The following is an 18,931-nucleotide window of genomic DNA, read 5'->3' on the forward strand; positions in this document are numbered from 1 at the left end:
AAAAAGGAAATCCTACCAACACTCTCTTTCAAAAGGCTTTCTCCAGGGCTCAGAAATCCTCAGCAGACATCCTCCTTAGCCGTGCCACCTGGAAGTGCTGCTCCTGACTCCTACTACCCTACCCACCCTACATGGCACTGGCTTTTCCAACACAAAATGCCCTTTCTCCTTGACCTATATGTTTGATATTACTAATTATTTACATTTTTAATTTTTCATATACTTTCCTATAATTCCTCTTTCTGGTAACTTTTTTTAATGGAGAATGTGAAAAAAGTGAAGCCATCTGGCAGAGTTTTCTACTCATTTTTGAGTAGTAACCTTCACAGCTGTATAAGCGTCACCGGGAGATATGAACCTTGTTCTAAGCAAGGAGACTGTTTGGCTGTCTGATGAAAGGGTGTGTAAAAACAGAAGCAGATAAGAAACCCACAGTACATAAACATGAGGAGAACAGCTTCTTATAACATGAAAGCAGCACCAGTGATAAAGCGGTTAAGGCAGTAAAGTATCTGAAGAATAACAGGCACAAAGAAGGAGTAACCAAACACAGATCAAACCCTTATCCTCATGTCACAGAACCTATCAAGTAGTTAAACACAGCACAAGTTAACAACAGAGTTAATTCTTTTTAAATAAAAAATATGTAGTCAGAGTTTTTTTAGTAAAATAAATTGCATGTGTCTGTGTGGTTTTAATGACAAATATACAGGAAATAGAATTAAAATAGAGCAGTTCAAAATGAAAATAATTTGATTAAATAATTTTAAAATTCATTCTGAAATAAGTGCAGAAAGAGCACTGTTATGGGTTTCATCCTCTCCCGCGCTTTTCCCCTTCTATTTCGAGTTAATAAGTAGCAGATATGTACAGGCATATCTGAGAGCAGTATCTCAGTATTTCAGTACCAGATCAAAAGGAACAGGGGTTCTAGGGAATTGCTGTGTTCCCTTCTCAAGCATGGCAAGAGAAAGAGAAGCAGGATATTCAGCAGAGGCTGTGGACCCAAGTGTTTGCCTTGTGAAGCCCATCTGGAGCAGCTGAGGACTGTGAAGAGACAAGCCACGACTGAAAACAAAACCTCACAATTAATTCCAATGGAAAACTTATGAGAGAGAATGAGACAACTAATGACTCTCTTGCTCTGTATTGTGCTTGATTAGCAGTCAATTGCATGCCCCAGTGGTGAGCCCAGTGAAACCAAGAGCAAAACTTTTTGTTTTCAACATGAACAGGATTGCCTCTGACATTTATAAAGGACAGCAGCAGCTACAAAAGGTTACCCGCAGTTCCAGTACAATCTCCTAACCATTTTTCTACCTGCGGTTTCCTTTCCCTGCAAATATTACAAAACAGGAAAAAAAGCTACACAACCAGTGAAAGCCTTCTGCACAAGAGGAATGTCCACATACACGCAAAAAGACATTCACAACATTTCAGACAAACTTCAGGTGTTACAAGAACTGCCTGTATTAATGGTAAGGAAAATACTTGACATGTTGAAATGCTAATGTGTAAAACTGGATTCCAAGTTACAATAATCACAGTGATTGTTAATACAAATGAAAATGGTCATATTCTTTCATATATACATATAAACATAATCGGAAATGCAAATAAACACAAAATACTTCTTGAGAAATTTACTAAATGGATGGAAGCATCAACAAAGGTCCTTCTCCTCTAATCTGAGACTCCCCCAAATTATTTATTATTTTACAAAATAAATACTTTTTTATATATATTATCTACTAATCTTGGACATCAGAAAGCACACAATTCACGTTAATTTTCACTAGGTTTGAATCAGTGTCTAAGCAACCATTTTTTCAATACTTGGAGTATGCCATTACTCATCACAGCAAACAAACCAATCAATCCAAAGTGCATGTAGATTATACCTAATGCAAAGTCTCTGCCATCATAGAAACATCTTAATGCCTATGAGAAGTAGATGAGTGAATGATGAAAAGTAATAATGGTAAAAATAGATAAACATGTTGAGAAATTTTACAAAACACTGGGTACAAAGTTTGATAAAGTGAATTTGTTAATGATGAGAATAACTTCTCTACCTCACAATGGCTAAGATCTGATCCCTATATATATTAAGCTCAAAGGTGGCAAAGAATGCTTGCAATTAGTTTTAGATAATTTAAAGCACCTCTTCTTCCTAAAAAAATTTTTCCTGATTCAAGCCACTGTCTTCTTCATTCTCCTCAGACTTGCAGGGAACTGCATTGACAGTGCATCAGTTGAATGCAGCAACCTTGAATTTGAACTGTTGGATTTTAAATTTAATTAAGTAATCCTAATTTCATCTGTATAGAATTTGTAAAATTACATCAGTGTCTGAAACTTGGATAGAAGAATGACTGTGTACCAAACTTGGTTTTCTAAAAGTTTTCATCCTTAACAGAACTATGAATGAGTGATCCTCTCCAGCTAGAGAACACACACAAAGTTGACTCAAAGGCCAGAGATCAGCTGCTAAGTATAGTAGGGGAGTTATGTAATTAGTTATTTTGCAAGATCAATGAACTATTGGACTGCTCATACGTTGCTGAATTCAGCCACATTCATATTCTGTATTGTCTAACATTAACTGCATTCTATATTTATGTTGACTACTTCACAGATTTTATACTACATCTAAGCAATATAGAATTAAAAAAAAATAAAATGTACTGTAAAGTAGAAAAAAATATGATAGCAATAAATGAATTCACATGTAAAAGCCCCTGATAATAAACTATCCTTCTTCTCCTTCAGGAGCTATTTTGACCAGCTATTTAGTATATATGCTTGAGTATAACCTATAATGACCATATATTAACTTGACTCTTCCTAAATGCCACAATGAGACCTTTTTATTTTTCTGAAGTTCATAATTAAATGAGCAAGATGCCTAAGAAAATGTATTTTCATTTTATATTTGAAATTGGATTCCCTCTCAGTTTTACTGCTGTCATGCTTCTGGTTTATACTCCCATCCATAAAAGCACGTAAGTGCATGCACAACTTTAGGTATTCATGCAAACTCACGTAACTGAAGTTATTGAAACATTGCATCTTCTGACTAATTCCATTGGCTTTAACAGAATGTAGTTACTTGCCTAAAACTAACAGAAATAAAGTAGATGCTTAAATACTTTGCTTAATGAGTCTGCAATGACTCTCATATACTGAACAGTTCATGAACTGAACTGTAAACAGAGGAATGAATCACTTTATATTTGTTCAGCAAAACAGGTATTTGTTTAGCAGAAAAAGACTTTGAATATCATACATAAATTTCATTTCACATGTAAAAGCACAAAAATTCTAAGAAATCTAAAATCTATTTCTTCACCCTCAGTAGTAATCAGACTGTAAGTGTATCAGTAGAACTATTCTGAAGGCTTTTCTATCTGCCTTAGCTCATGTTACTATAAGAATTTTATTATATAGTAAGAGATAAAAGTATAAATTAGGCCAGCTTGAAGTGTTACAGTTGTAATTGTGACATTGCAGAATTAATTTAAAGAATTTAAAATACTTTAATTAATCCTCACTAAGAGAAGATTAAAAACATATTACTTCACAGCAGAATATATCAGTCACAGATAATAAAGGCATGATTAATGTTTCTGGATTTAACTGATAATGTCCTTTCTTTTCACAGTTCCATTCCAATTCTAAAGATGTAGCTATCATGCCTGTAAGGACTTTGTTTTTAATTAAAACCCTTGAGATTTGCTTACATTTAGCCATGAATATAAATATTTATAAAACATTTTTGTATACTATCTGTAAAAGTTTGGGGGCTGCGATGTCATCTTTGTTTTAGAGATAAACTCCGAAGGTTTGTAGGGATTTGCTTAAACTTTGAGCAAAAAAGGGTCAAATTTTAGCTGATTTTAAGTGCTATAGAGGTAAGAAAGAGACTGCCAACCTCTTGCCTAGAGCCAAACTGAGTTAAATTTAACTGCATATTTCTTGAAAGAGCTAGGGAAAGAAAGGAATCCAGGATACCAGAAATCCTAACAATCTAAACAAGGTGTCCATCTCATTCCTCTGGTTTTATGGCCAGCCTTAATGCCACTGTGAAGTGATTTATTCATCCGGAACATAAAATCATTTAGGCTGGAAAAGACTTCTGAATGAAGGTCCCATTAAAAACTGTTAATGGGAAACACCAACCTCAGCTGCAACCATGTACATCCATGAAGTATTCAAAGCGCTGATTTTTTTTTTTTTCAAGGGACAATGGGATGGATACCAAAGGCATAAGCAAAAACAAGTGGTGGATGAAGCTGAACCAGCTTGATGGAAATGCAATCTGGCTCAGAATTCCCCACAGCTAAGTGATTAGGGCACTAAATGCCCTAAAAACTTGTACACGGCAAGGTTTGGGGAAGTGATTTGGCTAGAAACCCTAATAACTGTATCGAATAAATAAATCCCTGAATTAATTCCTGAACTGGCTCACCAGGAAGCTACCTGAATGTCAAATGCAAAAGCAAGGGCGTGGGTGGGACTGCTGATGAGAGAGGGAGGAGGACAACAGAATTGTGGCAGCCTGGATTTGGATCGAGTTAGAATGAACCACACCTTTCTAAGACTGAAGCCCACATAAACTGGAACATGTGGAAAACTTTACACTAAATCAATGAAGTTACAATGGACTCTTAAGCCTGGCATCATTCTCATTTCGATGCCTTTGACTAAAGGAAGATTTACCTGTTTCTTTTTTCTTGGCAATTCCTTAATCTTGAATATGAAGAAACTAACATGAAACCAAACAGAAATTCAAAAATTTTGAAATAAAATATTTATTGTGTTCATGCATTAGATGAGTGTGTCTTAAAAGAGACATATGCAATTTCACTTTAAAAATCTTTTAAATATTCTAAATACGGGGGGGGGAATTTTATCACAGAAATTTTACATTTATCTGACTGAGAACTCCTTGTTGAGATAGTTTAGTTCTATGAAGTTGGTAGCAACAGATGGGGTTTATTACTCTGTTTGACAACAATGAATTGTATAAAGTTCACATATTCACACTACCTTTTGCAGAAGCTTGGTAAAATTTGTAAAAACACACTGTAGTTGCGTATCATAAATTGTATGTAATATGACTCATACTATTATTTAATTTATACAACTTTTGCAGCATTCTACAGAGCAACATAGTAAACACCTCATTTTCTGGGCACAGTAAAAGTGGAGTGTTTGTGAAGTAGGAATGCACAGTATGGGAGAATGTCCTGCAACTGCCTTCAGTAATTTAAAGACAGGGGGCTAGAATGAGAACTCCTTCCATACAATCAAGATCAAAAATTCTGGATATCCCATTGGCTGGGTGACTGCTCTAACCTGCATGCTATCTTGAGTATTCAAAATGAGATGCGTTAGTGTCAATATACATAACTAGCAGTTTGGGAAAAAGAATGAACAAAAATATGTCCTAGTGCATTGCTACTTTATTCTGCCATTGAACTGAAGAAAATATCACTATCTGTTTTCATATAGCTGGTCCAGCACAGTGGTGTTTCAGGATCTCCTACTGGATAAAACAGCATTCCTCTAACATACTTTCTTCTGAAAAGTTGTCCATGACTTACTTTTGTGAGGGGAGCAGTTTTGCATATATGTGAGATATACTTTCAGAATGCTTAACAGAACAAGCTCCTCAGCAAAAGTAGGCAAAGCAACGTCTTATTTCCAGATCTCAATCTAGTTTTGGCAGAAGCTAGGCACAAACTTGCTCAGACTGGGCAGAATTCTAGACACCCTAGTAACAGCATTTCAGCGTTTGAACAGGCTACGTCGATGCATTTCCGAAGCAAGGCATCAACTCAGCAAGACTCAACAGAATCAGTTTTGGATGTAGGCAACTATGTTATATCCTTGGTGTTTAAATTCTCATTTTGATTCAGCCACTACACTCATCGTAACTTAAATGCTTTTAAAAAAAAGTTAAATATACTCATATTCAAATAAAAGTGTGATAGTTGCTATATAAATGTGTAGATACATTCACATGATGTGTGATTGTTCATTATACAAATGGTTTTATTTCCATAATATGAAGGAACTGTTTCAGATGGGTGGAACAATTTCCCCCTTCCTTTGTCACAGGCCAGAATTTCTTGCATGAAAGGGTGCTGGTTTACTTCATAGGGCTTGCCTGATCATGAACTTCTTTAGCAAAACAAAACAAATGAAAAACACATACCAGTACTAATTATCTTTACTAGTTATTCTTCCTCCTCAGTGCAGTCCCACGTTTTTAGGCACTGTAAGTAATGTGACTAAAGGAGACGATACAGAACTATTTATTAGTAATAACCACTACTGGCAAAAGGACTTCTCCATTTCCTCCCTACAAGTCTGAACAGGTTCTGTAGCAAACTTGTAGTAGTTTTACTATTACAGTGATGGTAAAAATAGGTTTTAACAAGATTTGTAAGGAAAATCATATATTTGCAGCGCTGAAAGAAGCAGGTTTTCAGGCAGACAAATGCAAACCTGCTCAGACCACAGGAAAGACTCTTTTGTCTGCAGTCATGGAGAGATTTGAATGACTGATTCCTTTCCCAGAGAGTTAGGCACTTTAATCACATTCCATTTGCACGGTATGTGTACCACAGTGTCCCCTCAAAATTACAGAGAAATGATCTCTTATATAAATTCACTGAAGGTAAAAAGTTTGTAATCCTTTCCATTAGTTTATGAAAGGTTTCCTGAGGGGAAATAAAAAACCAACAAACAAACAAAAAGGAAGGAATGGGAGGAAGGTGAGCAATTTAGGACCCAAATAATCATTGAACTATTGGTGTGGCTACACATGCTGAAGTTTGGCAAACCTACGTACATGAAAGGCAGCAGGGAGTAACCAAATTGACACCTGGGACCCCTTTGGATCTTCAAAATTCTGAGTTTATAAAGGAATATAAGTATACTGAACATTTTTTGCAGATGAAATGGAAGAATAAACCCTTACCTAAAGTCATGACTAATGAGAAAACAATTTAAACTACTTCTCTGGGTTTTTGTTTTTTATTTAGAAAGGCATTTACTGTCTTTGGAAAGATCATCTGTAACATTTGATACTTTTGAGGGAAAAGGAAAATAGAACTAACCTTTGGTGTAAGCACCTGTAAGAGAAAAGAATGAAAACATAAGGCAGTAATCTCTAAGATAAAGGAACCTAGCTGTAGGTACCTAAAGCATGCATGGAAAAAGTGAAAAAATTGAGAACTATGAATTATCAAGGGCAAGGGAAAGGTTAAGATTATTCAAAAGGTACCTGTGACCAAAAGTTCACATTTTAAGTTAGAATAGGGGAAAAAATGAAAGAAAAAAGGAGCACAGGGCTGCAGTCTTGCTTATGAATTGTGCCCGAATTGGGTAAGAAACTAAGTTTTATATCCACTATTGCAACCCAGTGGTCATCTCTACTTCCACTTGCAATTTCTGAAGTTAGGAGTTTTGATTCTCAATCTTGCTGTATGTAGAAAGAGTGGTATTTTCTTTCCCTGAAGTACTGTGAATAATAATCAGTATCTGCAAGATAAATTCTAAGTAGGTTATACAGAGGTGGCAAAGCACACTAATAGTATGTTCACATTCTAAATATAAACATTGCAATTATATTGCTACAACTACAACTACTGAATGCTTTGGATGCCAAGGAAGTAAGCTAATTTTAATCTTAAAACACTGCATCAAATGGAACTAATCCTGTGCTTAGCAACCTTGCTGAATCATAGTATTTTTGAATATGTACTGTTGTACAGGCCACCAACTGTTGAAGCATGGCAGTAGGAGGCTCTTTAAAAGAAAGTTTTAAGTTTCTGAGTGGAAGTAATTTAACCATTAAGTAAAGTTTGTAGCATAAATGGAAATGTCAGTTGAAATTAACTTCTGTAAAGTAATATGTAAAGTACTTCTGTAAAGCACTTTATGTCCTTTTTAACATTTGAGCATTCTTAGTTTTTGATTAAAAAAAAGTTTCAGGAAGATCAAATATCAATTTTCTTGGATAGACTGAAGTTAAGGTACTTTCACTTGAAAATAATGATGACAATTAACTTATACCTTTTTTCTCAATTTGCAACTATCTGGTTAAAAACCCCAAAGTTACATTTTTATATACACTAGATTTCTTCAATGTATAAATGCTTAATTTTCAAATTGTTATTTAAACAAATTTTCTGTTACTGTTAAGAGAGCTTTGTTGGCTTGATGATCTTTTGACCAAACAGGAACTAAATTTATAGCTTAGCAGAACATTTATAATTTCAATTTAAGGAATCTTTAAAATACTCGAGGCCTGAATCATGGTAGTTCTTGTATACGATGTACAAAACACAATCACAGAATGGAATCACAGGTTGGAAAGGACCACACTGGGTCATCTGGTCAAACCTCCCTGTGTTAGCAGGGTCATCCTAATGTGTGTCACACAGAATTGCATCCAGCTGGTTCTTGAATATCTCCAGTGAGGGAGACTCCACAGCCTCTCTGAGCAATCTGTTCCAGTGCTCAGTCACCCTCACAGTAAAGAAGCACAAAAAGAAATCAAGTAAAGTAGTAAAGCAAAATAGAAGTGCAAAACTTGCATTCCAGAGAGTTCACAAATGAAATTTGAAATTCTGTAACAAAAGTGATGTCATCCTTCTTGACTGGTGACTCTTCACAGGCTGACAGGAAACAGAGATGACCTAACGTTTTTCCGAATTACTCATAACTCTTCATGTCAACAAGCTAAAGATAAAAATGCATGTTATATCCTCTGAGTATCATAACTACAAATGACACTGTATGGATGTCTAAAAATTCAAGATAGATGGACATAAATTTGTAATTCTTAAAAATAACATATATTTGTGTTCATTTTTTGCATACACACACTTATTTCCCATTATTATTGAACATACTCTGCATTGAAACTAATAGGCCTTATATACCCATGTTGTCACATTTAATAAAAAGGATATGTCAAAAGCCACACGTATGACTTGATTTACACATCAGCCATGCAGACATCCTGCTTAGTGGAGCATACGGTGGGAGCTGTGAACGGGGTAAAACTGGACCAGAATAAGACGTGGAAAAAATTAGGATTTCCTTCCCCATTTTGACACGTACGCTTCGCAGTGACTTGGCTCACACACCAATTTTCCCTGTCTTCCAGCATAATCGTCCCCAGCTTCTTGGCCGCTGCGGGAGGAGCTATATTAGGTACTCGGCTGCTGCTGCTACATGCGGTGGGTGCGCCTTGGCTCAGCCGAGCAGCCCGGCACACCCGTCAGCCATCCCCAGCCACGCAGATATCCCGCAGGACGGAGCAGGGGGAGGGGATGGGCTGCGATGGGTGCAGTATCCACACCTGCGAGAAAACGGGGAGTAAAATAAGGCTTGAGAAGCCCTGTTAGAAGACGTACGGATGAGGGACACTCGCTGACCCGCGAACAGCCGAGTTACTCAGCTCCCCACGCGTGGGGAACGACCGGCCCTTCCCAGAGGTGCAGCCGGGTGGGCCCAGAGGCCGCTTCGTAAGGACCCCATCGTTCATTTTAACTTTCTGCGGGGAGCGGACGGGACCTTCCCTCCCGCCCGGCAGCAGGGAGGGAGCGCGGGGGCAGGCTCCCCTCCGCCCCCTTCCCCGCACACCGCCGCGCCGCGCCGCCCCTCGGGCGGGACGCAGGGGTGTGGAAGGACGAACGAAGAGCACCGGCGCGCTGCTACCCGGCCCCGAGCCGCGCCCGCAGCGAGGGGCGAGCACCCCTCTGCCGCTGTACGGCGGGGCCGCGCTTCGCCCCGGCCCCTCCCCGCCCCGCCAGCCCTCAGCGGGACGGAGCCGCAGCGGCAGCGGCAAACCCCGCCCCTCCGCCCCGCGTGTGGCGCGGCTCGGCTGGGCTCGGCTCGGCACAGCGCGGCGCGGCACAGCTGGGCGCACCCTCGCCATTGTCTGCGCGGCGGTTCCTGCTGCGGGCACCGGCGGGCGGCGCGGCAGCTGCGGCCGCGATGCTGAAGGGCTCCGTGCCCCCTCAGAGGCGGCAGCGGGCTTCAGCCCCCGGGAGCAGACACCCCTTCTGCTGAAGACTGAAACTTTGCGTGCCCGCCGCTCCCTCTCCTCCCCCTTCCTTTCGCCCTCCTCCATGCGCTGAGCGGCCGCGGGGCTCCCGCCCGGCCCCATGGACGCCTTCAGCGCCGCCAAGGCCAAAATGGGGGCGAAGAGCGGCGGCGAGGCGGCGGCGGCGGGGGTGGCTGCGCCTCCGTCCGCCGCGCCGGCCCCCAGCCCCGCCGGTCCCGGCTCGCCCGCCGCACCCGAGCCCGCCGCCTACAAGCTGGAGGACCTGGAGACCCTGGCCACCGTGGGTGAGTAGGGGAAGGGGTGGAACAAAGGAGCTGCCGAGGTGCCTACTTGCGGCCGTGCCCGGAGGGAGGATATGCCCCAACAGCCGGCTGCCCCTTTCCCAGCGCCTCTTTTTTTGGGCTTTTTTTATTTTTTTTTCCCCTGTGTGCCCCACTCGCCGGTCCGCGCCCTTCTCTCCCGCCCGCCCCCCGCCGGCCGGTGTTGGGCAGCTCGGGTGCCTGCGGTGGCTTTGGGCGGCCGAGGGGGACGCGCTGCGGGTCTGCGGGAGGCTTTTGGCATTGTCTGCTCCAGGTGCTGTGCCCGTGCCACCGACTCCGGAATCGCGGCTTTGATCTGCAGCACAGCGAGCCTGTAACCAGGTTTGGCCTGTCTGAGGCGGGGGCAGCCACTGCTGAAGGTGAAAGACCTTTTGGTGCAAAACCTGGTTTATCTGGTTTAACTTAATTTACCTGCATCATGATAAAAAATTCATCATTTAAATGTAGTTGTCGGGCCAGTGAAGAGATCAGACAGGTTAACTGAATACAGCTGAGTGTATGTCAAACACTCAACACATTGTTGCCTGGAATATTGATGCAAAGATGCTTTGCATGTGTAGAATTTTGGTAGAAGGTAAGGTCGCATCTCACGTGTACCACACTTATTGAAAACTACCTATAGTCAGTGGCATTGTGTAATAAATTGGCGTTTCAGGCATCAGTGATGATGTTCATTGTGTTCACGTATCTGTCTGTGCGTTGCATTTCAATGTACATTCCTGTAGTTACAGAGGTTTTTGCATTTGGTTTGAAAGCTTGTACGCTCAACAACAGGGAAGTTTTGTTCATTTTTTTTTCTTTATAGGACTGTGAAATTACTTTGGATAAATTTATTTCAGTAAATGCTGTAAATCTGAACTTCCCATAAGCTCTCTTTAGCCAAAAAGGTGTGATACAAACCCTTTCTTAGTGAAGTTGGTGGTTTTAATAGGTCTTGAAAAATGGTGTTGGAAAGGCCCAAGGGTGTAGTTATCAATGAAAAACATGTTATCTTCTTTTCAAGTGCATTTTTTTTTATATACTTTTCCACTTTGAAACGTGAACAGGCATTTTATTGAGAAGTTATTTGAGATTATTAATAGACTTCTTCAAAGGTTTGTGATATGTTTTTTCTCCAGAAGTGGTGGATCTTGTTTGTTAGGTCATGACCAGTTGCTGTTGATACAACTGTCATCACAGATGATTAAGACTTCAAGTGAAACATAGATTGCAGAAAAACAGTAATTTTTAAAGAAAGCATAGTAGTCATGGAAATATTCCTGAGGCCAGTGAAGAAATGTGGAAACAGTATACCTTTTTTAGAGTGTTCTTTAAGGTGTTCCTTAAAGGCTAAGAAAGGAAGCAGAAAGTTGTGATTCTGCCGGTATAAAGAGAAACTTTAAGTGAGACTGCTTGATATGAAGAAAGAGAGAATGGAATAAAATGTGGAAGGATCAATAGCTGCCTATCAGGACACTGAGAGAACACTTCGTCTCCCTTCCTTTTCTGTTTTCCCAGCTTGATTGGTTTTTTCTTTTCTTCTTTTCTCCAATAGCTCTATATGAGAAGATGACCATTGTTTGCATCTCTTTTGAACTGTGACATTAGTCGTTTTTCAGGGAGAAGGAGGACAATGCAAAACTGGAAGGGTGTGCACAGATAAATACATAAGGCCTCACCTTGTTAAAGAAAGTGATCTGTCTTACTGTAAGTTGGTTTAAAAATGAATTTATAGCATGCCTGTGTGCCTCAGTGGAAGGCTGTGACAGGGACAGGATCTCACTCCTGACCAGGAAGCAATACTGCAGCCTCAAAGTGATACTGAAACTGTGTACTGAAGGAGTGTATCTACAATTCTTTTTAGCAGTGGTTTAAGTCAGTATTACGCTATCTTCCATTTTGATCTCCCTGCACAAATAGATGAGATTAATGTCATCAGTTTCACTAAAGCAATTTAGAGTTGTCTGCAGTTTTACTGCTCTGATAAGAAAAATCATTTTCTTTCTGCTGATGTTCTCAAAAGCTGTGTGCTCCGAGATATTTGGAGATAGTTGTAGAGGGGAGGAGGAATACTCAGAAATTACATAACAGGAAGTTCTGCTATCTTCTTTACTAGAATCATTGTTGCTTATAGATATACCCAGGCTTAGAAATAGTTAGGGCCTTGGAAACAGTCAACTTGAGGAGGAGTCAAAATAGGGCGGTTAGCTCCGTGCTCTTACAGCTGTTTATGAGTAATATTTAAGGTAAAAAAATTATGTTGGTGTCTGTGAGATTGTGATCATCCATGATTTTAGGCAACTTCTCTTGGAGGACAGAATAAAGGCCATGTATTAAAAAAAAAAAAAAAAAGTTGAATGCAGTATCTGCTTTGAATGTAGTAACTACTGTTTTAAGTATCCTTTATAGTCTAAGAGGATCAAATTCTCTCTGTTACCAGACCACCATAATACAGGCTGAATTGCATGTGTTCTCTGTGATTTCTGTTGGGACATTGTGCCTGGTTTAGCAAAGAACTTGCTATGAAGGAAGGAAGAGCAAGAGGAAGTACGATTTAGCATAATGATTCAGAGGACATTTATCTCCCCCAAACATCCCGGAACTCAACCTTTGGTTTGGTGTTTGTGGGTCCTTTGTTAAAAGGCAGAGTGTAGAGTACAGGTATGCTTCTAGGGGAAGTGCCCTAATATTTAGTTGATAAAGTGAAGTTATGCGTTTGGGGAGGGTGTAGGACTGGGGTGCATAGTGGTTTCTGGCACTAATAGAAGTTGAACAAGAAAAATATTTCTTTAAGGGTACTTCCTGAGAGATTGAAGATGTGGTTTTGAACCTCTGAGTTGAATGGAATTTTTGACTAGTCTTATATGAAAGGTGAACATTCCTGCTCTGGAGCTATTGAAGGTGCCTGGCTATCCCCATCTTGTTTTGAATTAATTTTCCTTTCAAAGGAGATGTTTGCTCAGCACACTTAAAAACTGTTGCTCAGGCCAGACTGAAATAATCTGTGCATCTCAGTGAGTTTACATACTCAGCTGTGCGAAGATTGGTTTAGTTTTGTGCTGCACAGAAGCAAATTTTAATATGCCGTGACCACCATGTTCATTGAAATTTAACTGCTGAAAGTTTATGCACCACTTGTGCTTGTCTGAACCCATTTCAAACTTCTTGTAGGTCTGGTGAGTAGAAGAGGGAGACTGTGAACAGTAGTGGCATAATTTCTGAATCATGCTTGGTTTTAATGAGCATTTAACAAGAGCAACCTTCCTATTCCAGTAGCCAGAGTGCCTGCAGTTGGACATCTGATATGTATCCTGAAATGGAGATATTAAATTTTTCATTATGCCATAATGAAAAAGTAATTCAGGTAAACTAGAATAAGTAGTACAGGAAAACCAGAAAGTATTTCTTCACTTTTGTGTAGGTGAAGCTGGGAGTATCAGTGTTATATTCCCAATTGAAATGTATGGTAATAGGAAAGGGAGAAAGAAGAGAACACCAGGAGGAGAAAGATGACAAACTTATTCTTGCCTCTGGTCTGTGAGATCTGTTTCTTGCCCGTTTTTCAAAGTGCAGTGAATTCCATAATAGTCTTTATAAATGTAAATTTGGTTTTGTAAATCTACTCAATTGATTGAAATATTTTAATAACAGTATTTTCATGCAAAAAGATTCTTTTAAACTACTGTTCCCATGACGTGCTTTGCACTAAACAAATGCAGAATAAAAAGTTGGGCAAACCAGTATTTTCATTTTTATGAGCATGGGAAAATTTAAAGAAGGTCATGGGAAAGATGAGGTGCAACATATTTTCAAATACCTAATTTCTCTATGTTCACACACAAAAGTTGCTAGCCAAATAAATTTCAAATGGCATTGTATCAGCAGGACAGTAGGTACAGAACTGTAGTCAAATGCTATAGGAATTGGCTCTTGTGTAGAACACTGCAGTCCTATTTTCTCAGCGAATTGTCGAGGTAAGAAATTCTGCCACACAGTAGCCAAGTTCTTAACACCAAAGAATGCTGGTGGTTGGTTTGTTTGTTTTTTTTTCTTTTTCCCTGGGGTGGGGCCAGGGGAATTTGAGGTGGCACCTCTCAAATTACTTCAGTTTCTTACCCAGTGTTACTTTTTGTTTCACTACCAAGGTCCTCGCCTATTTTAAAATATCCTAAGGGATATGTGAGCATTTTTTCCCTGATTTGTCACCTTTTCTTGATACTAAAATGATAAATAATAATCCATGATTTTACTTGGCAGTGTTCTTAAATACCACAAGTTTTGAAAGAAAACATGGTCTGAATGTTGTGACTGTAATGGTGACCTGAATTCACCATTACGTTTGTACATCTTTGAGGCTTTAGTCATAAAGCTAAATGACTTGGACTTTGTTTTCAGTCTCTGTATTTCTTACTTCATTTTTCACTCCCACAAAATGATACTTGTCCCAAAATAAATCCTTATTATTGTTATAGCTGGTGTTCTAGAGAGAAAATGACCAGGTGTGACTCAGCTTTCTTCTCTTGCTTTCCCTGTTATCCACTGCTGAGGTGAATTTCAGTAGCATAATGTTAATTGTGGATTAGGCAGCAACAGGTTCTTTCCCATAAGGTTCTTGTTCTCACTAGGCTAGAAAGAATGGATTGAAACAAGTATTTTCTTTTATCTTTCAGAGAGATCAGGAAAGTGAGAGTGTATTGAAGGTCTGAACATTTGAAAATTGAAAGTTCACATTTCTGCTTTTCTGTTTTCATTGTTTAAAAGCAGTGTTGAGGTAAAAGGTTAGTGTTTGCCTGTCACTGTCACCTGTTTCTTTTGTCTGAGTCTAATGTAGATATTTAAATGATTGCAGAAAGAAATTAATTATTCTTTGTCTGATGTTGTGAATTTAACACAGAGTTGTAGAATTAGATGTTATTAGATGTTATAGAGTAGGCTTTGACTACTCACATATGCTTCTGGAGATAAGTAATTTGTTAAGTCCTGTAAATAGCCCAGAGATGCCCAGAAGTGCCTTTTGCAATGCAAATAATCAAATAATCTGGAACCCAACTACTGCTAATATTTCAGGAATAAGAAGCATGCAAAACTCTCCCACGAAATGAAAAGCACCTAACACCATACCTTTCTTTCCTCTGCCAAGTTTATGATTAAATAAAAATAATGTTCCACGTGAAAATAGTTTTGAAAAATTTCTCTGTCAGGTGTTGTGTGTCAGCCCAAACTGAAGAAGATATGAAACCTGAAGAGAAATACCAATTTGAACTATTTTTTTTCTTTCAAAGGAAAGAAGCAGGAACTTCAAGTACTGGTGGTTGAGAGCATGAAGGCTCTTAGGGCTTGACTCACCTTTTTCTGTATTTAGGTTCCTGAGTTTGCATGTCTGGACTGTTTGTAGTGGACAAGGAGAACAGCCTTTTGGAGATGGATACCTTGATAGCTTGGCTTTTATATAATGAAAACTTAAGGAGGCAGATTCCTACCTAAAGTGTGTTTAATTCTAGTTGGGTACCTTTTTAAGGATGATATGCGGTGTAATTAGAAAAAAAGGCAAGTGTCGTGGAATTTTGTGTACCACTTTTGTTTGTTATGAGTGGCACAGATATGTATACAGTGAGGAAAAGTGGATTTCTGTGAAGTAAAAGATGGGAACTTGTGTTTTTACCTTTCAAGGTCTTGTCTGGGTATAAGCTGTTCTTACCCAAATTTAGGTTAAACAATATAATTCCCTTACTGCTGATACTTAGCAGTGTAAAACATTTTCAGCATTAGCTTGTACTACTCAAAAGTAGTTAAACATGTTATCTTTATTGGGAAAGCACCCTTCCATCTCTGCAATGTTTTGGAGGGTTTTTTAGCAGCTTCAAAGAAGTTGGTCAGTAAAATTCTGCTGAGTACTGTGTGTTGGTGGGCACCTGGGATATTCAGGTGTTAGGGAAGAGCAATTCTCAAAATTAGGCTATTTCTGCTTTCCCATAAGAAGATTATCTTTCAAATTAATGAACAAGTGTGTTTGTTTGGGTTTCTTTAAATGAAGAAGGGAGGCATACGAGATACAACATTCTTTGTGAAGCTTGTTTACCTTGTTAAGTGCACTGTTTGAACTTCAACTTAGAGCAGTAGTTCAGGTTTTTTATATGAAATACATTTTTTTTAATCCTTGCTTTTAATACTGAAGATGGATCAGTGATGGTGATCTGTAGGAGTTGGTAGTGCAAACTTTCCACTTGGCTGCCCTTTTTCTTCTGCCCACTTTGTTTGCTCTCATCCCGGTTTGAACTAGTTACTAGTTGGTCTGTTAATTGATTGACAGAAATTTTTTGTAAATGTGTTGTCATTTTTCTCCAAGGCATCAATTGGTCTGCTTCAATACATTTCTTATCAGACAAATAGATAGTGTGTGTATTACTGTTATTTATTTATAACTGAAGCACATTAAATACAATGAGGGAAGTATCCTTTCTATGTGACTAAACTGTATAGTAGAAAGTATTTGTGTGTGCTGCCAGAGGTGGGGGAATGTTAGACTTGTCCGTTGAGTTGATCTGGTCTGTGGAACCATTCCTGAAGTATCTGATTTTCTAGTCTTGTGACTCTCATTTGTTGGGGAGTGTTTATTTAATACCAAAGTTAAAGTAGATTGGATATATAGTTTTGGTTTGCAGTTTATTTCACAGCCCTTATGCCAAAAAGCTGTGGTGTCTAAAATAGACTAATTTTTATGTGAAATCTTTTCTCCTGTTTCCTTTCTGGTTATTCAATTTGAATATCACCTGCAACTTTCCCTATTGGATTTCATATTTTATCTGTAAATATGCATATATATTTAAATTTATACAAACTCATAAAAGCTAAGTTTTACTGCCCCAGCTTGATGTAGGAAGGGTGAGTAAGTCTTCAGCTCATTTTCTGTCAGCATATATAGGCTTCTTTATGGCTATCACACTTATCAGACTTTTGTTCATATAGTACTTACAGCATGCAGCAATTTTATTTTTTTTTTTTAAATTTTTAAGCCAGGATTTTTTTCCTTAAAGGATTGGTTCTGAGCTAATTTTTCATGAAAGATCATGTACCTAGTATTTGTTACTTTGATTATAATATGCAATTTGCATATTCAGGTGTAATGGTTTATGTTTTATATTTGTTGGAGTACTTGAGAAAGGGAACTCAAGGCGGAAGAGCTATACAGTATAAACTCTTATTAGAAATTGTACTCTTGGACATGCATTCTTTTTTGTGTGTACACTTGGCATTGTCTTATGCATGTTTGTAAAAAGCACCAAAGCTGCGAAAGCAGTACATTATTTTGCCTGGAAAATGGGACTGTAGAACCACTGACATATGAGAGGAAAGCATGTGAAGGTGCCAAGGTTTGGGATTTTTTTTTTTTTGTTTTGTTTTTGTTTGATTGGTTTTCTTGTTCGTTTCTTCTTTACATGATTCTTACAAAGGAGGTAATGATTTGTTACCAAAATCACATAAAATGACCGTTTAAGGTGTCCACTATGCTGTATTTTTTATCAGTTTTGGTATGGTTCTTAGCTAAAATGCAGTTTCTTACACAGTGTCCCTGGCATTTGCGTGTTGTTCTGTTTGTGTTGGGGAATATGGGGAGACTGAGCAATCTGAAATATTTATGGTAATGGCACTGCCATTATTGTTGAAGGTGCAGGGTGCTCTCTGTATGGAATTGTCTAGTTAGTACTGCTTTTTATGCCTCTCAGGTGTTACTCCAGTCAGTAAATTAAATGCTCTAAAGTGATTTAGGTAGACGTTCAGAGAGCTGTCCCTCCACAGACTCTTCAAAAACAGGCTAAACTGGGTGTAAGATTTTTACTTTGCTGCTCTGCTCATGAGGGTGCACTGTAATAGTTGTGTGCATGGTGAGTATAAAAATTAAGAGGCTGGTGGTTGACTGTGTTTATATTAAATTTCTGGGTGCTATAATAGCAGACTCCTCCAACCACCTTCCCCCAAACTGATGACAGACTTCCAGCCTCAGACCTCTTCCCCCCCCTCCAGCTCCAGCTTGGCACTGGTTTCCTACAGCTCTTGGGTGCAGGAGATGATAGCTTGTACAGTTTTAATTTGCATGGCCTGTCAAAAATAACTTCAGAGTATGCATTGTAAAATTTCAGTTTGTTTTCAGGAAGCTTAGTGGGTAACTCATCGTCTGTCTCTGCAGAGCAAACAATGAGGACAGCTGCTGGTCAGTCTGTTTCTAAATTGGGATTCCTGTTCCCTCTTTCATCAAAATGTTTCACATTGCCTGTTTTTATGTTGAAGTTGTGTTCTGAGGCCACTAAACTCTCCCTGACTTTTGTGACTTTCAGAGGCCTATGAAAACTTTGGTAGTATGTCTTTATTTAAGCCACCCAGTTATCACACTCAGAAGTGGTGAATTTGGAATTTATGCTGAATCAGCAATATTGTTCTTCCTCCTTTTATAGTGACCAACATAATTAATTGAAAATAAATTTACATTAGCAACAATATGTGTAGAAATTGCTCATTCGTTAATATATTTGGAAATAATATAATG

General features: G+C 38.9%; 1 protein-coding gene across 1 annotated transcript in view; it reads left to right on the forward strand.

The window, feature by feature from the left end:
- The first annotated feature begins 9,968 nt into the window (after window positions 1-9,968).
- PRKX (protein kinase X-linked) overlaps window positions 9,969-18,931 on the forward strand; it is a 53,634-nt gene continuing 44,671 nt past the window's right edge. The window contains exon 1 of the mRNA XM_027902202.1: window positions 9,969-10,374. Within this exon, the coding sequence (XP_027758003.1) occupies window positions 10,191-10,374 (184 nt within the window). The 5' untranslated portion in view covers window positions 9,969-10,190. The remainder of the gene's footprint in view (window positions 10,375-18,931) is intronic.

Source organism: Empidonax traillii, unplaced genomic scaffold, assembly GCF_003031625.1.
Source record: "Empidonax traillii isolate 1590-97213 ecotype Southwest subspecies unplaced genomic scaffold, ASM303162v1 scaffold849:size447321, whole genome shotgun sequence".
Lineage (NCBI taxonomy): Eukaryota > Metazoa > Chordata > Aves > Passeriformes > Tyrannidae > Empidonax > Empidonax traillii.